The sequence below is a fragment of the Lampris incognitus genome, unplaced genomic scaffold (assembly GCF_029633865.1).
Source record: "Lampris incognitus isolate fLamInc1 unplaced genomic scaffold, fLamInc1.hap2 scaffold_241, whole genome shotgun sequence".
Lineage (NCBI taxonomy): Eukaryota > Metazoa > Chordata > Actinopteri > Lampriformes > Lampridae > Lampris > Lampris incognitus.
Genome location: NW_026611199.1, coordinates 65357 through 82500, shown reverse-complemented (window position 1 = coordinate 82500; position 17144 = coordinate 65357). Strand labels below are relative to the sequence as shown.

General features: G+C 44.4%; 1 protein-coding gene across 1 annotated transcript in view; it reads left to right on the top strand.

Annotated features, from left to right (window-relative positions):
- The first annotated feature begins 9725 nt into the window (after nt 1-9725).
- The window catches only part of LOC130133160 (sodium channel protein type 2 subunit alpha-like), a 29319-nt gene continuing 21900 nt past the window's right edge, over nt 9726-17144 (top strand). The window contains exons 1-7 of the mRNA XM_056301943.1: nt 9726-9995; nt 11412-11530; nt 12194-12283; nt 12373-12501; nt 13597-13688; nt 16309-16521; nt 16974-17037. Of these exons, the coding sequence (XP_056157918.1) occupies nt 9732-9995; nt 11412-11530; nt 12194-12283; nt 12373-12501; nt 13597-13688; nt 16309-16521; nt 16974-17037 (971 nt within the window). The 5' untranslated portion in view covers nt 9726-9731. The remainder of the gene's footprint in view (nt 9996-11411; nt 11531-12193; nt 12284-12372; nt 12502-13596; nt 13689-16308; nt 16522-16973; nt 17038-17144) is intronic.

Here is a 17144-nt window from a genome sequence, read left to right as displayed (position 1 = left end):
TACACACCTGAGCCCACTAATCAACCAGCAGAGTCTTTGCTGAGGAACTTGATTAGGAGACACAGGAGGGCAACTGCTTGGTTGGAACAAAAACTTTCACCCACAATGGCTCTTTCTGGCTAAGACTGCCCACCCCTGGTTTAGCTGGTTGCTCACTGTCGGACAAGACTACAAATGGTCTGTATGGAGGTGTAAAGAATATGGATGGATGGATGGATAGATAGATAGATAGATAGATAGATAGATAGATAGATAGATAGATAGATAGATAGATAGATAGATAGATAGATAGATAGTTAGTTTGTCAATGTGAGTGCTTGACATTAGTAGTACCAAAGCTACTTGGGAGCCAAAACAACCACTGGCTTCCCTTTGTGATGAGCATCTGGAGCCGCCAGGGGTCGCCAGACTCCAGAAAGTCAAAAGTCACTTCAGTTCCAGCGGTCCGCGGAGTGTTCGTGGTGCCTTTCGTTGAGAAGGGGGGGAAAGTATTTAAAGGGAGTCGTCCGACCCACACGGTCCCCTCTCTGAAGCGGGTCGCAGCTGTAGCGTGTCCCGCTAACCCCCTACACATGTCCGGCTCCCCGGCGGTTCCCCGGCGTCATCCAGACTCGCTCCTATCAGGCGTGTCAAGAGCCCGCTCCGTTCCCACGGCAACCTCTAAACTTGAGCGGCCCCTGCCAGCTGTTCGGGGCTCTCGAAGGAAGAAACAAACGGATCTGGACCGCGCGGTTGAAGGCGCCCGGGTTGTCGGTTCTAGATTAGATCCGGTTTTCCCGGCATCCCCCCCGCTGCCCCCCCCCCGCCGTCGTTCGGTGTCAGCCGACTACCGGAAGCGCACCAGAAAGCGCGCTCGGCGCGGGGAGCTCGCGGACACCTTTTCTTCGGCCACCGGGAAATAGTCGCGCGCTAAGCGGAGGAGGAGGAGGAAGAGGAGGAGGAAGAGGAGGAGAAGAAAAACAAACAAAAAGACGGACGCCGCGTCGGGAGCGGATGACCGGTGCCCTTCCGGTTACACCTTTGCCTAAGCTGGTAGTATATTGGCTGTTGCTCGAGAGCGGAGCGGCCTCGCCGTCTCCTTCACGTGCCGGGGATGACAGCCTGACGGTAAGTGGCCTCCTCGTGCTGCAGCCCGGCTGTAAGAGTGACAGTTGCGTGCGTGACATGGTGGCGGCCTCTTCACGTGCAGAAGACAATAACTCATCCGTGTGGCGTTAAGGGAGACCCCCCCCCTCCCCCCTCCCCCCTCCTGCCCCCCCCTCAGCTGTTTGGTTGTTTAGGATTGTTTGTTTGAGGAGAATTTACTTCTTTTTGCAGCGTCGCATGATAAAGGCCCCCCCATGATGCGCTGGAGCAGGGATTTGTGCTGTTATTGAAACGTGCCGTGTACTGACGGCCTGGCTCTATTCCTATCAGCTAGGCCCAACACTGGGGGGGGGGGCTTTTATTGTTTTAAACTTGAGAAAAATTAAATTACACGACAGTCCGGATGTCAAATTTGACCACTCGGATGTCGGTCACTGGGTTAAAAACTACTCGGTGATAAAATACTATTTATTGCTATATAAAATTTATTGCTATATGAAATGCAACTTGATTGATTGATTGATTGATTGATTGATTGATATTGCTCTGAGCTGACGTAATAGACTACAGTATGTCAGTGCAGTGGAGTTTTGCTCACGTTCATTTTTGAACCATTTGCATACGAGCTGCCAGTAAGCCTGCAGTTTAGTGCTTGCCGAGCACTTCGCTGCCTGTATGTGCAGCGTGTGTTCAGCGCAACACGTCCTCAGTGCTACGTGTAAAGTGTTGAGAACATGAACTCACGTCATGACCTAATCCTCTCCTGTTGGGCCGCTCGTCATCGGCTCTTTCGCCAACGCCCTGCATGCGCATCTCACTGAGACGTGATCCTGCAGCTTTCGATGGAAACTCGGTGGAAGCAGTGGTTGGTGTGAGAATCTGCGAGAGAGAGAGTGGACAAAGGCCTGGACAGGGGGTGACCGCTCTCTATAAACACCATAGGCTCGGCTGAATCTGGCTCATTCTTTTGGAAGCAAGCTGTCTCGACTTTTCTAAGTCGTATGGGTCTTCAAAGAAAACCAGCACAACTTCTCCAGCCTGTTATTAATGCAGTCGTGGCCTTGTGTTCTGGCTTAGATCGGAGCCTATAGGTTGGTGCTCAGGGCTGCATGTGCACAGGGTGTTTTGTCATTTTTACTCAAAGCTAAAGACACTAATAGCTGGATTTAAGGCTGAGGGGTTTTATTTTGATTTGGAGTTTGAGATACTTTATTGATCCCCATGGGGAAATTGTGCTCTGCATTTACCCCATCCTAGCTGTGTAGCTAGGAGCAGCGGGCAGCCGCCGTGCAGCACCCGGGGACCGACTCCAGTTCGTCTTGCCATGCCTCGGTCAAGGGCACAGACAGGAGTGTTAACCCTAACATGCATGTCTTTTTTTTTCTTAAATTGTTGCCAAACAAGTGCTAACTTCTGATGATCCATCCACCCATATTTCCCTCAGATCTATTGTATGTTTTATGACGCTCAGATGTCAGTCCACCCAACCCAGAGTTAATAAGCCCAACTTTTTTTTCCTTCTCTTTTCAGTGCACTCTCCAGGTCCAATAGTGATCTAGTGGTAAACATATTTACCTTACATTGAAGACCTGCTGTAGAATCACACTGCATTTCCACAAAATTAAGCCAGTATAGTTACTTGACAGGTGGATGGATGGATGGATGTTATGTCAAGCAAGTTTCAGGACCAAGGACAGTGGCCGTTTGGGAAACGCTTAGCTTTAAGGTTTTCTTGCACGTCCCTCTCTTCTTTGGGTGCTTTGGTTCAGTACAAGTCTTGTTTGTCCATATAATACAATGTTTGCAGGCAGACTAAATCTATATTTTATTGACACATCAAAACAATCGATTCACCACTGGTGAGAGCGCGCTGAGCTGTTTGGAGTGGGCGGGGTAACAGTACAACATGAGTTGCGCCGCTCTCGACATGTGTTGCGAATAACATCCAGTAGCACCTCTTAATAGCTCGTCTAAATCTAAGAACACTCTGCAATGTCATTAAAGAGTGGAATGTTTGCCCTTTGACTTTGCCTCTTGTTCCATATCCAACAGTGGTTCGATTGAATTGAGAAGTCACCCAAAAATTATACAGATCAATGTCAGACCGCCCCTTTTTTATTTGTTTTTTAAATTTAAGGACCGGCTTTCATGAGTTAAATTAAGTTGACTTTTGAACCATATAAAGCCTAATTAAAAGGTTTTGTTTCTACTTTCATCTCAAGATGAGCTGTCAGTACCTTTGTTGGTGAAGCAGATGGCTCAAGGTCGAGGCCTTGCCTCGCTGTATGCTGAGTAGTTAAGACGGGGCTGACGGTGAACAGTCAAAGACAACACGGATGTGTTGACGTTAAGAGGTATCATCAAATAGATAAAAGGAAATGTGTCCATGTTAGGTCACCTAGCAGCACAAGGTCATAATGCGGTTACCCAGATAGCAAAATTGCTTTGGCCTGAACCCGTCCCACACCCGGCCCACATACCGCATGGAATGATGGCACTTGGGCGGTCCGATCCTGTTTGCCAGATCTGGGCCAGAACCAAGCCATAGCAATGCTGCATGTGCCACATGTGTGCCAAAGGTGGCCCCATATGTGTTTTGTGATATTTGGGCCATATTCACCATTTACCACACGGGCCGCTTCAGGGTCACATCCAGACCACATGTTGCCCAGAGCACCGCGTCTTTGCCAAAAAAAGGCCCACATGTGATTTGGCATCTTTGGGCCATATTTGCTATTATACATGTGGGCCACTTCAGGCTCACATCCGTTTTGTCAGGGCCAGAAGAAGACCGTCAGGGCCGCGTCACTGCCTGAAGTGGCCCACATCCGGATGCTGTCTGGGTAGGTGAACAGATAAACTGAAGTGGGCCCGTTTGAAGCTTTAAAGCTAGAATGCGGGACTTTTACATATAAACGAATGTCCGTGACATTCAAACCCTTGCCAGTCGAGTTCACACAATGACGACGAAGCGTCCCACCGCCGGGTGAATCTCTGTTTCGCAGCGCACCTGCGTTTTAAATCCGGTGTGTCTGGGCGCGGAGGTTATGCGTAGTGACGCGTTTTACGTCACCCAACAACGATTGCGTCGCCGGAGCGGAAGTCGCGTGTGATGAAAGCGTTCGCACGCCTCTGATTGGCTTAGCTTCAGGGCTCTCTGCCGGAAAGCTTCCGGCTTTGGGAGCGATGGCGGAGGAACTTCAGCGTGGAAGAAACTCGGCGTTCAGAGGGAGGATTAAAGTCGCTGGAGAGCGCTGAAAGAAGAGAGGTAATTCCTCTCACTGGCAGAAGGGGGAGACAGAACTTCCGGGCTGGGAGATCGTGTCTGAAGTTGTTTTCAGTTAGCGGGGGCAGGTAAATGACGCATACCTTGCGAGGGGTTGGTCACTGTAGAGCAGTGGTTCTCCACCTTTTTGGGGTCCTGGACCCCCTGCGTGTTTTTGATCTACCCTGAGGACCCCTCCACCTGATCTTGGGGGAGGGGGGTTGCAATTTGATAGAAACGGTAGAAACTGCATTTTAAATTGCATTATAGCATTTATTCACTCTTTGGGGCAAAAATAAGAGCTTTCAGTTGTAACTTAGATATAGTTAACAAAACAGAATTCTTATGCAGTAACTTTCAGATATATGTAACAAAACAGAATATGTATTCAGTAACTTTCAGATATATGTAAGAAAACAGAATATGTATTCAGTAACTTTCAGATATAGTTAACAAAACAGAATATGTATTCAGTAACTTTCAGATATATGTAACAAAACAGAATATGTATTCAGTAACTTTCAGATATATGTAACAAAACAGAATATGTATTCAGTAACTTTCAGATATAGTTAACAAAACAGAATATGTATTCAGTAACTTTCAGATATATGTAACAACACAGAATATGTATTCAGTAACTTTCAGATATATGTAACAAAACAGAATATGTATTCAGTAACTTTCAGATATATGTAACAACACAGAATATGTATTCAGTAACTTTCAGATATATGTAACAAAACAGAATATGTATTCAGTAACTTTCAGATATATGTAACAAAACAGAATATGTATTCAGTAACTTTCAGATATATGTAACAAAACAGAATTCTTATGCAGTAACTTTCAGATATATGTAACAACACAGAATATGTATGCAGTAACTTTCAGATATATGTAACAAAACAGAATATGTATTCAGTAACTTTCAGATATATGTAACAAAACAGAATATGTATTCAGTAACTTTCAGATATATGTAACAAAACAGAATATGTATTCAGTAACTTTCAGATATAGTTAACAAAACAGAATATGTATTCAGTAACTTTCAGATATATGTAACAACACAGAATATGTATTCAGTAACTTTCAGATATATGTAACAAAACAGAATATGTATTCAGTAACTTTCAGATATATGTAACAACACAGAATATGTATTCAGTAACTTTCAGATATAGTTAACAAAACAGAATATGTATTCAGTAACTTTCAGATATATGTAACAAAACAGAATTCTTATGCAGTAACTTTCAGATATATGTAACAACGCAGAATATGTATGCAGTAACTTTCAGATATATGTAACAAAACAGAATATGTATTCAGTAACTTTCAGATATATGTAACAACAGAATTTTTATGCAGTAACTTTTAACAATGCAAACGGGAGCGAGATCTCTTATTAAAATACAATAAATTACACTTGTGAAACAGATGTAATTAGAGAAAAAAGTCCTGTTACCCTTTATAGTTTAGGTAGATAAAGGTCTCAGTCACATTTGAGTAAAATAATCCTATTTCTATAAATGTCATAGGATCTTTTTTTTTTAAGATATTTTATTTTCACGGACCCCTTGCAATTACACCACGGACCACTAGGGGTCCGCGAACCCCCGGTTGAGAAACACTGCTGTAGACTGACCTTTATGGTGTGGGCAGTAGGTCATGTGACACCTCTTTATTTCATAGACACATGTTGTAGTTATCATACAGTAACAAACTGTCAGTTTTCCTCAAAGATCCCCTCATTGAAGTTCGACTGTAGTGTTAATTAAAGTGACCCTATACGGTATGGGTAGTTGTCCAGTATGTTTTACTTCTTGGTCCCAGTCGTCTGTCACTAGTATATTTCTACTATCAATGCTAATTACCGGGCGGCACGGTGGCACAGTGGTTAGCGCGGTCGCCTCACAGTAAAGAAGGTCCTGGGTTCGAGCCCCGGGGTAGTCCAACCTTGGGGGTCATCCCGGGTCATCCTCTGTGTGGAGTTTGCATGTTGTCCCCGTGTCTGCGTGGGTTTCCTCCGGGTGCTCCGGTTTCCTCCCACAGTCCAAAGACCTGTAGGTCAGGTGAATCGGCCGTACTAAATTGTCCCTAATGTGTGTGTGTGTGTGTGGTGGTGGTGGTGGTGGTGGGGTGGGGGGGGGCCCTGTGATGGCTTGGCCCTGTGATGGCTTGGCAACCTGTCCAGGGTGTCTCCCCATCTGCTGCCAAATGACTGCTGGGATAGGCTCCAGCAGCAGGACGAGTGGTTTGGATAATGGGTGGATTGAATACTAATTACCATTATTATTTACCTTACCTACAATTATCAAATGCAGAAAAAGAAATTGAAGAGACATGCAAATGAACCAGGTAAAAGAAGTCGCATGATAATGAGTAATTCACAAAAAAAAAAACTTGACAGTCTTATTTTAAACAGCCCATTTACACCATACACTGATCAGCCAAAGCATTAAAACCACTTGCATAATATTGTGTAGGTCCCCCTTGTGCCACCGAAACAGCTCTGACTCATCAAGACCTGGACTCCACAAACCTCTGAAGGTGTCCTCTGGTAGCAGCAGATCCTTTATGTCCTTCTGTAAGATGCGAGGTGGAGCCTCCATGGATCGGACTTGTTTTTCCAGCACATCCCACAGATGCTTGATCGGGTTGAGATCTGGGAAATTTGGAGGCCAAGGCAACACCTTGAACTCTGTCATGTTCCTCAAACCATTCCTCAACAAGTGTGTGTGCAGTCCTGCTGAAAGAGGCCACTGCCATCAGGGAATACCGTTGCCATAAAGGGGTGCACTTGGTCTGCAATGATGTTTAGGGAGGTGGTACATGTCAAAGTAACATCCACATGAATGCCAGGACCCAAGGTTTCCCAGCAGAGCATTGCCCAACATCACACTGCGTCTGCCAGTTTGCCTTCTTCCCATAGTGCATCCTGGTGCCATCTCTTCCCCAGGTAAATGACGCACACGTACCCAGCCATTCACATGATGGAAAAGAAAACATGATTCATCAGACCAGGCCACCTTCTCCCACTGCTCCATGGTCCAGTTCTGATGCTCACGTACCCATTGTAGGCACTTACGGAGGTGGACCGGGGCCATCGTGGGCACTCTGACCAGTCTACAGCTACACAGCCCCATACGCAGCGAGCTGTGATGCACTGTGTTCTGACACCCGTCTATCATGCCAGCATTCACTTTTTTCAGCAATTTCAGCTACATTAGTTCTTCAGTGGCATCGGACCAGACGGGCTAGCCTTCGTCACTTCACCTGTCAGTGGTTTTCAATGTTTTGGCTGATCGGTGTACTTGCACACATACTGTGAGTGGAGAGAAATCCGTATTGATAGTCACAGCCTAGTCACATACAGTGCTCATATAGAATATGAACACTGTATACTTTGCCCAGAGCAGGAAAGGTTAAAATCTAGTTGGGTTACATATCTATATTGATTACTGTCAAGTCCTACTGTTGTGCCTAATTTGCATAAGCCTCCAGTCTAACATATTGGCATTTGACTCGTGTATCCCTGATAAAAGTCAGGTTTGGTCCTCTATCGAGGACAATTATCAGATTTATGAGATTCTGCTTCCGATATAAAGTTGGGCAAAGGCAACGGTCACTGTGTTTTCTTCAAGGGGGAATACAAACACGATCCTACACGAGGAAGTGGGAATATTTTAAGTGCATTGCACCAGAGACAATCCCACATGAAAAAGGGCTGGTTATCCATTAAACCTAATGTTCTGTAAATGGTGGGCATAATATGACATCACTATCATACAGTATCACCGTATAAGCTGCTCTGTTGTTATCCTGATATTAAAATGGAAGACAACCAAAAATGTTTTACTCTGTATTGTTTATTTTTGTTTGTTTATTCATTTAAAAAAAAATTTGGACGACCAAGTACCAATCTAATAACTCGTTAAAGTCCCAACATGCCTCTTTCTCACTAGTGTCGCAGTCTGGATTGGTGTTAATGATCCTTTACTCGTCTCTAGTAGTCTCTTGAGACAAAATGAGGGTCACATTTCAAAAGGTACCTGCCAATAAGCCTTCCCAACAAAGATGTCCCTTTAAGTCTATACAAACAGTATCTCCAGATGCCTTGCAGATGTTGTCCTTTGATTGAAAACTAAAACCTGTCTTTGTTTTTTGGATGTGGAGTGTAGGTATTAGTCTGTTGTTTGTCACCTCCCTGGCCAAAGTTACTACTACAACACTTGGTCTCCACTGCATGCAGGCAAACTAGTAATAACCAAAGGCAGTGTGCAAACCATCGACTTTCAATAAGGGCTGCTTAAAAACCTATACATACATTTTGCATTATGCACAAAATGTTCATGGGATAGAATGGCCCAAAATTTGAATTTTATGTAACCTCAGTAAATCTTCAAACCCCACTCGTCGTTTGATTCTCTTACTATAAATAAACATGAATGGAAAAAAAATATTACATGAAATATGTCACGCCCAGTGCTGTAGGCAGTTGGTTGACCAGTGTGTATGTGATTGATTTCCTGCATCACAGGGCAAACTGTGGAAGCGTTCTGTTACAGGATGCAGTCAAACCGGACAAAAGCTCCAGTGGCGTAGCCTTCAGAGATGCAACACTTTGTAATACATTTAGATTCCATGTTAAATGTTGTCGTATCACCCCATTAGTCAAAGCCTTTTTAGGAGGAGCCGCCTCTTTGCTCCACTACTTGTTCTGGCTGTGGCTCCCAGATGAAAATGGATCCTGCATGGTCCATTTAAAAGGATGTCCGTGGACATTTCAGTGGCTCTAATCAGGGAAGAGGAAGCTGAATTAGAGTAGATATTTCTCATCTAGATTGTTAGATGGCAGGGGTTAATCTGTACAGCAGGCATCTTTAATCTTGTTAGGGCCTGCCGCTCAGGGAATTAATAATCTCCAGCCAAAAAACAGATCCACTCCCTTTGCCTCCCCGCTGATTAAAGCAGATGTAATCTGTAAGTAGGGGTTGGTTGGCCAGGGCAACCAATCAAATGACCACTTAAAGGTTCATTAGGATTCAGTTGCATGAGGCGTGTTAGGTGATACATTGCTATTCCTACATTATCTCCCATTGTAATCTCTATGTTTCATGTATATCCTTGGAGCTGAATGGAGTTGAAACCTTGAAACGTCTGATCTCTCCCTCTCTTTCTGCGTTTTTGATAGAAGAATAATTCCTAAGCCAGAACAAGAATAGAACGGGCTCCGTTTGCAGCTGCTGGTTGACAGGTCATTATGTTTCGGTGGTTCCTCAATCTTTAATCAGAGCTCCTGTTCTCTTTTGTCCCCTCAGCCCTTTCTCATGTTGGTGGCTAGCTGCTCACTCTGAAGGTGCAGGATGAAAAGATGGCACAGCTGCTTGTACCACCAGGACCAGACAGCTTCCGCCCCTTTTGTCGTGAGTCCCTTGATGCCATTGAGAGGCGGATTGCTGAGGAGAACGCCAAGAAGCCCAAAGGAGAGCAGAGACGACAGGATGATGAGAATAAGCCCAAGCCCAACAGTGACCTGGACGCTGGCAAATCACTGCCCTTTATATACGGGGACATTCCCAGAGGACTGGTGTCCACACCGCTGGAAGACCTGGACCCCTACTACAGTAATCAGAAAGTATGTTTGCTTAAAATTGCTACATGTAATTCCGGTTTAATGTGTGACTCGAATTTTGGTGTCATCTCACGCTGACCTCTGTTGTTCGTTGATGTGGATAACAAATCAAAGCGAGGAAGATGAACAAACTCAGTGCACTTGCCAACATGTACTTAATCACCCTCATTACATATGTATTGTTCGCTGTAACTGCTGCATAGTTTGCTGAGGGATGCACGTGTGACCAAGTCTTTTGGCTGACTGGATGTCAAACAACATAAAAAACAACAACAACTCAGTCGGTCCGGCTCCTCTGATTTTAAATACAGACATCTGGAGAGGTGGCGGGCTATGAATTATTTACTTTGTTTTAACGAGTATCATTCAGCATGCCCTGCTAATGTAGTATACCAGGTGATACTCTTGCTATTACTTAGGGATGGGTGATAATATACACAGCCAAATATTACAATATTTTTGACTGAATTCCTCATACTGATGATGTGATGTTATTTACAGGATGACTATTGGTGCTTCCATAAGTTATTTACACAAGAAAACATATTTAAAAATGATCATTAGAAATGTTGATATGACGGCTAAGTACACGGAGGCATTTGTTGTCCATTTCCCTTTGTTAAAGCAGTCTAATAAACTCAGAAAATTTGATGGCTTTGCTGTAACGCAGCCTTCAAGACCAGGAAATGACGACACTGAAGCTCTGTCACGATATTACAGTCACCAAAATCCCAGACGATGGTTTGTCTCATCGCACAATGTCAATATTATATTGATATATAACCCAGCTGTACTATTGCTGGTGTTATTGTGCTTCAGGAAAGCCAAAAGATCACACACAGGCCCTTTGATTCCAAACCAGTGAACGATGACAAACACCAGATGCCAGCTTTCCATGTCAGGATCAAAATTTAGGGTTGCAATCTAGTTTTATACTGACGCAGTTAGAAGTATTTACATTTTGTCTTGTCTTCATCTCTGCCAGCAGGAGGGCTACACGGGGTTAAATGTTCACATAGACACTGGAAGAGCGAGCCGGCAGAAGAGCGATTCGGTTATCTGGCATCACGGTAGTTAAAACATTGGCTAGGTGACGTTGTCCTCCGGCCAAAGGCTTTGTATGTCAGGTGGCAGGAAAACAACACGCTAAAAATAGCCTATAAGCATTTCTTCTATCTACAATCTGCGATGATGTGACTTGTAAACTGTGGACAATAGAGTGTCAAGGTTTTGTCCTCGTTTTCTATAATCCTTTTAAACCAGCGAAGTTAATCCATTTGTAGACAACAAGAGTTTATCCAAAAGTCAAAGACAAAGATTTATTTGTCGGGCCAACTCATCCTGTTTCTTTTGTTGCCATGTCTCTCTCACTCTCTCTCGCCATCTCTCTGTTGATGGCTGTCTTTCTTTCTCTCCCAGACCTTTATAGTATTGAACAGAGGGAAGGTCCTGTTCCGTTTCAATGCCGCTCCTGCCTTGTATGTCCTCAGCCCCTCCAACCCACTTAGAAGAATATCAATTAAGATTTTGGTACACTCATATCCTTTTTTTTTGTATTAAAGTATTCACCCGCTAAACTGTACCAGTGTTGGGGGCGTCCGGGTGGTGCGGCGGTCTATTCTGTTGCCTACCAACACGGGGATCACCGGTTCAAGTCCCCGTGTTACCTCTGGCTTGGTCGGGCGTCCCTACAGACACAATTGGCTGTGTCTGCGAGTGGGAAGCCAGATGTGGGTATGTGTCCTGGTCACTGCACTAACGCCTCCTCTGGTCGGTCGGGGGGAGGGGGAACTGAGGGGAATAGCGTGATCCTCCCACGTGCTACGTCCCCCTGGTGAAACTCCTCACTATCAGGTGAAAAGAAGCAGCTGGTGACTCCACATGTATGGGAGGAGACATGTGGTAGTCTGCAGCCCTCCCCGGATCAGTAGAGGGGGTGGAGCAGAGACCGGGACAGCTCAGAAGAGTGGGGTAAGTGGCCGGATACAATTGGGGAGAAAAATCCCACAAAAAACAAAACTGTACCAGTGTGTATATGGAGGACACTCTAAACCTGTGGCTGGAACTTGATGCTCGCGTCGTCATTGTAGATGTTTTGTTACTGAGGATCGGTTGTTGAAACACGTCGTAAGTCATGTGTGAACAGTGCTGGTTGGCTCAACCGCTCTGGATTGTCTGGCTTCCTTGACAACTGCTTCCACATTGTTCAGCATGGTGATCATGTGCACTATCCTTACCAACTGTGGGTTTATGACCCTGAATCAACCTCCAGACTGGGCGAAGAATGTAGAGTAAGTTTTTCCCCGAATCACAAAATATCAGTTAGTCAAACTGGTGGCGGTAGTTTTGTACAATAAGACATATGTTTTGTCTCCAATAGGTACACATTTACTGCCATCTACACATTTGAGTCCCTAGTTAAAATTTTGGCCCGCGGATTCTGTATCGGAAAGTTCACTTTTCTGAGCGATCCGTGGAACTGGCTGGATTTCTGTGTCATAACCATGGCGTAAGTATCTGTCATATTTCAGTATTTCAGTATGCATTATGTCAGTATCACTCAAGACAATACTTGTGCATTCGTTTTTCTGAACTCTCCGGCATGTTAACGGTTCATAACTTGTTTAACCCATGGTTCAACTCATTCGGCTGCATAATTACTGTGTAATTAGATGGTATGAGAATATACCTGATATACTGAAGTAAGAATGGATATACAAAAATGATTGATTCTATAAAAAATGGGAAACTTTTAGGAAAACCTTTTCTCTCTATCTGCGAAGGGTGGGTTGTACTCAAGCTGCAGCCGAGTCAGATGCTCTTAACCGTAAATGTTCAAATGGGGTTAATTAAAGAACTGGATTTGCCAAATTCTGTCACAATTCACAAATATATGGTAATTATCATAAGATGAACATAGAGTACTCATTTGATAAGCTCCCTATCAGGTTCATAGCCTTATATTAGCAATAAAATGTACAAAAATGTTTGGTCATAAATGCTCTCCATGTTACATAAAAAGCCAAGCCTTCTTTTGTTTGTTGCAGGAGAAATACATAAAGAATTCTTGAAAATATCCGACTACATGAAATATTCAGTGTTTATTATTGAAGGCTATCCATCATCTGCCACTCAGCCTGTATCGGCTGGAAGCTGGTGCATTTCATATATACCATAACAATTAGTCAGCGATCATTTTAGCTTTGGCCATTTAGGTGCATCTTTTTGTCCAAATGGTCCTCATCTGATATGCACAGGGTAAAGAATTTTGTCTCCAGTCCTCATAACGTGTGCTGTTGTCTCTCATTACTTCAACTCCCGAGTAATTTTAAGTTTCCCTGCAGGTTTGTAACCGAGTTTGTAAACATAGGGAACGTTTCAGCTCTGCGCACGTTCAGAGTGCTGAGAGTTTTGAAAACTATTTCAGTTATCCCAGGTAAGCGGCTCCAGCAGCCACATCGGAACTAGCCCCTCCTGCGACGGCACCCCCACCTGTCCCTCGTCTTCCCCTGGCTCTCTGCTACTCCCCCTCCTCATGCAACTGCTGTTAATTGTGTGTTTTGTCATGACGTCCATATGTGAACCCCCCACCCCCTTGTTACAGATATGTCACGACATTTGTGGACCTGGGCAATGTTTCCGCCCTCAGAACGTTCAGGGTCCTCCGAGCTCTAAAAACAATCTCAGTCATCCCAGGTAGGTTAGGTCAAATGGGAGGGGTGTCCGAACATCACGCCATCAGTGTTTAGCAGGACCTGATCAGGTCTGATTGTTTGCCTCAGATGCCATTAAAAGCAGGAATGTGAAGCGGCAAACTGCTGAAAGACTCCTTGGTTTTAAACATACCGGGCTCTATCTTCATGAAACATGGCGCAAGTGTGGCACTCCGGCCCACGTGGCCGTGTTCAATATGGTTTTGGTAATTTGGTGACCGCGTGCACAGCCCTGACACAGCGTGGCACAGTTGGAACAAGGGGTTGGATTGGGATGAATACATTACAATTGATGTGGCCAATCACATCAGCTCCTCTCATACCCTGCAAGTGTACTGTGGCGCAGCGTCTTGTCATTTTAGTTATGGACGAAGAGGGAAACTCAGCAGAACGGCTTCGCATCCCTCCTCAGTTAACTGGATGAATGAAATCCAGAGGCAGTGAAGTCTTTCTCTGTGTCGCTGCCTCCTTCCAGTTATATGTTCCATTCCTATAGATTGTGACAAAGCAAAATATACGTAATTTGAAGAACCGCACAAGAAGCTCTTAATTAAACAGCCTAGCTGACATAACTGAAATTGCCCTCACTTTTCTCGTCATGCACAAGCCTACAGAGATTCTCAGTGGACACAATACTTTATTCTAGAGCCTCCGTCCCAATCCAATCACAGGAGCGAAGTTAATGGTAGTTAGACTGACTGCTGTCCCCCGGGATTTCTGGGGGATTCCTGACCAGACGTGACTCTCAAGTATACAGAGTTTGGACGGGTGGCTGCATCTGTATGGACCAGACAGACATTTACTTTGTCAAGTCAGACTGAGTTTTCTGTGTGTCATGATGAGCTCAAACTGTCTTTGATTCACGTCAGATTCAACAGCCACATATCAACAGTTTGCTGTATTGAGTTTGACTGCTGGGATAGCCTCCAGCGCCCCATGACCCCACTTGGGCTAAGCGGCTTGGATAATGGATAGATGGATGAGTTGGTTGATGCAATTAGTGATTTATTTCAGTGGGTTGAAATGCATAGGCTAACATCCATGAAAACACATTTGGGTAGATGTTTCCATGCGTCCTCACCTAAACTGGTGCACAAAGATAGGACATTGCACCTGTGTTTGGGCTTCCACGTGGTCTGAGCCAATGTAGTAAGTGCTGCTGCAAGCCAAAATGGACACCAAACTTGTACTGCACCAGCAGATCTGCATCAACACCCCCCCCCCCCGGCTGTGCCACCACACAGGGAGGTTCCTTTCGAGCCACGCAATTGCCAAACTAGTGCAAGTGGAAAACATTCACCTCGCGCTCAAGGAAATTGCCGATCAGCCTGCATTTATATCTCCAACGGCCTTGCGGCCTGCATGAAAATAGAGCCCACTATCTTGCTTTCTTGAAAACATTTGCCCATAGCAGTAGGTATACCTGGCATTTTGACCTATTGTGATCCATCCCATGTCTCTTCCTTAAGCGATCAGCTTTTCCTTTATTTTTCCTGATTCTCCGGTTATTGATGTTTTTTTCCATGAATTGTTCTTTGAATGTGATGTTCTGTTATTCAAATGACTCGAGACTTCGTGTTGTTTTAGTGAGGGAGGACCCATACTGCCACCCCTGATCTCGATGCATGTTCAGCACCCAGCTGAGTTTATAGAACAAGCATCCATCGTCTTTTCATTTCTTTCCATTTCTTAAGGATTAAAAAAAGAAAAATCGTGTTGTGAGCAAAATAGCGATCAAAACATGAAAACAGGACTTATAGTGCAGATGTAGGCTTAACTTTTTTTCTGGCCCTCATGACATTAAGGTTGCTTATTAGTTGGTCACTGGGTTTTGGAATATCTTAAGAAAGTGTTTGTATCCTGTATCCGCTGCATTGTTAAGAGTAGTAGATTAAAAAAAAAAAAAGTAAGAACTTTACACTGTCTAATCAGCTTCCATTTTCAGTGTTTAGTGTTTAAGTTGATGGCTTTGGGCTGGTTTCCCGTGTACAGATTAAACCTAGTCCTGAACAGACTTTAGTACAGAGAATCTTCTTCTTTCAGTTTATTCTCTGTTTCCCAGGGAATCACACAGCGGTCACCATAACGGATTTTAGTTTCCATCGGTAGCATGTGAGGGCATAGCACCAATGGCGGCCGTTATTAACCCGGGCCTTCACCGATCCGGTATGGTCTTGTCAATCCGCATACTGATTTGGCAAAATTTTAAGTCCGATGCCCTTCCTGACACAACCACTAACCCTATGGACGGGGGCACAGGTAAAGCGCTGGATGCCATCCCAGTATTCATGGACTTACGCCCATGCCTGTCACCCAATTTGCTTCTTTATCCACAGGTACATCACCAGTCACTCAATGCCATCGCTATAGCAGCTTATTGAGCTTATTGGGCAGGAAAATCCGCCATTGCCGGCAACCACTCGTCCTGTTGCTCCATGTCATTTAACTCTTAATCACTTCTTTTTTAGACTTTTGTACAGAGAATCTCCTGTCAAAATTCAGTTTAATCCAGGACTAGGCTTAATCTTGTCTCGGAAACCACCCCTTTGTCTTTTAAACTCAAATTATATACTGAGAGTAACAAGTGTCACTGTATCCGACAGGCCTGAAGACCATCGTTGGTGCACTGATCCAGTCAATGAAGAAGTTGTCGGATGTGATGATCCTCACCGTCTTCTGCCTGAGTGTGTTTGCCCTCATAGGTTTACAGCTGTTTATGGGCAATTTAAAACAGAATTGTGTGCGAAAGCATGATAATTCTACTGGCAGTCACTCTAATGATTCAGTGAATAGTAAGTACTTTTTTTCCCCCCCTAGTTATCCTTGGGGTTTCTAGATCCCCGTTAGCCTCAGTCCACTGAAGATACCATGTTACCCAGTCCTATATAACATAGCCAGCTGAGCCAACCAGGGGTGGAGCGACTAATTAAAAAATGAAAGAAATGGTCTGGAGGGATGTGGTGGACATTCACTGATGAGCGGAAGTAATTTGTAGAACAGTGCTAACAATGCTAACTAATGCAACATTTGGGGTTTGTAGAATGTGAGCAGGAAATGCAGTCTTGACTGCAAAATACATTGTGTGGTCAAGCTGCACAATGTATTTCTACAGTGTGTTTCTGTCATAGTATTTATCAAGCTTGTCAGCTACCACAGCTATCCTTTTTTTTTATGGTGTTCTGTGTTGTGTAAAAAAACCACCATTGCCCGATCACCAACACAATGAGTTTTCTGATATTTCTTTTACTGATATTTCTGTCCCCACCAGACGAGCTTTATTACCTCCCAGGCAAAAAGGATCCATTGCTGTGTGGATTTGGTACTGGAGCTGGGTAAGATTCAGCTCAAACGTCCGGCAGACTGAATGTGCTGGAGTAACATTTCATGCTATAGTGATTTATATTGTCGGTGTTGCGGAGCCATAGCAATGCACCGTGAA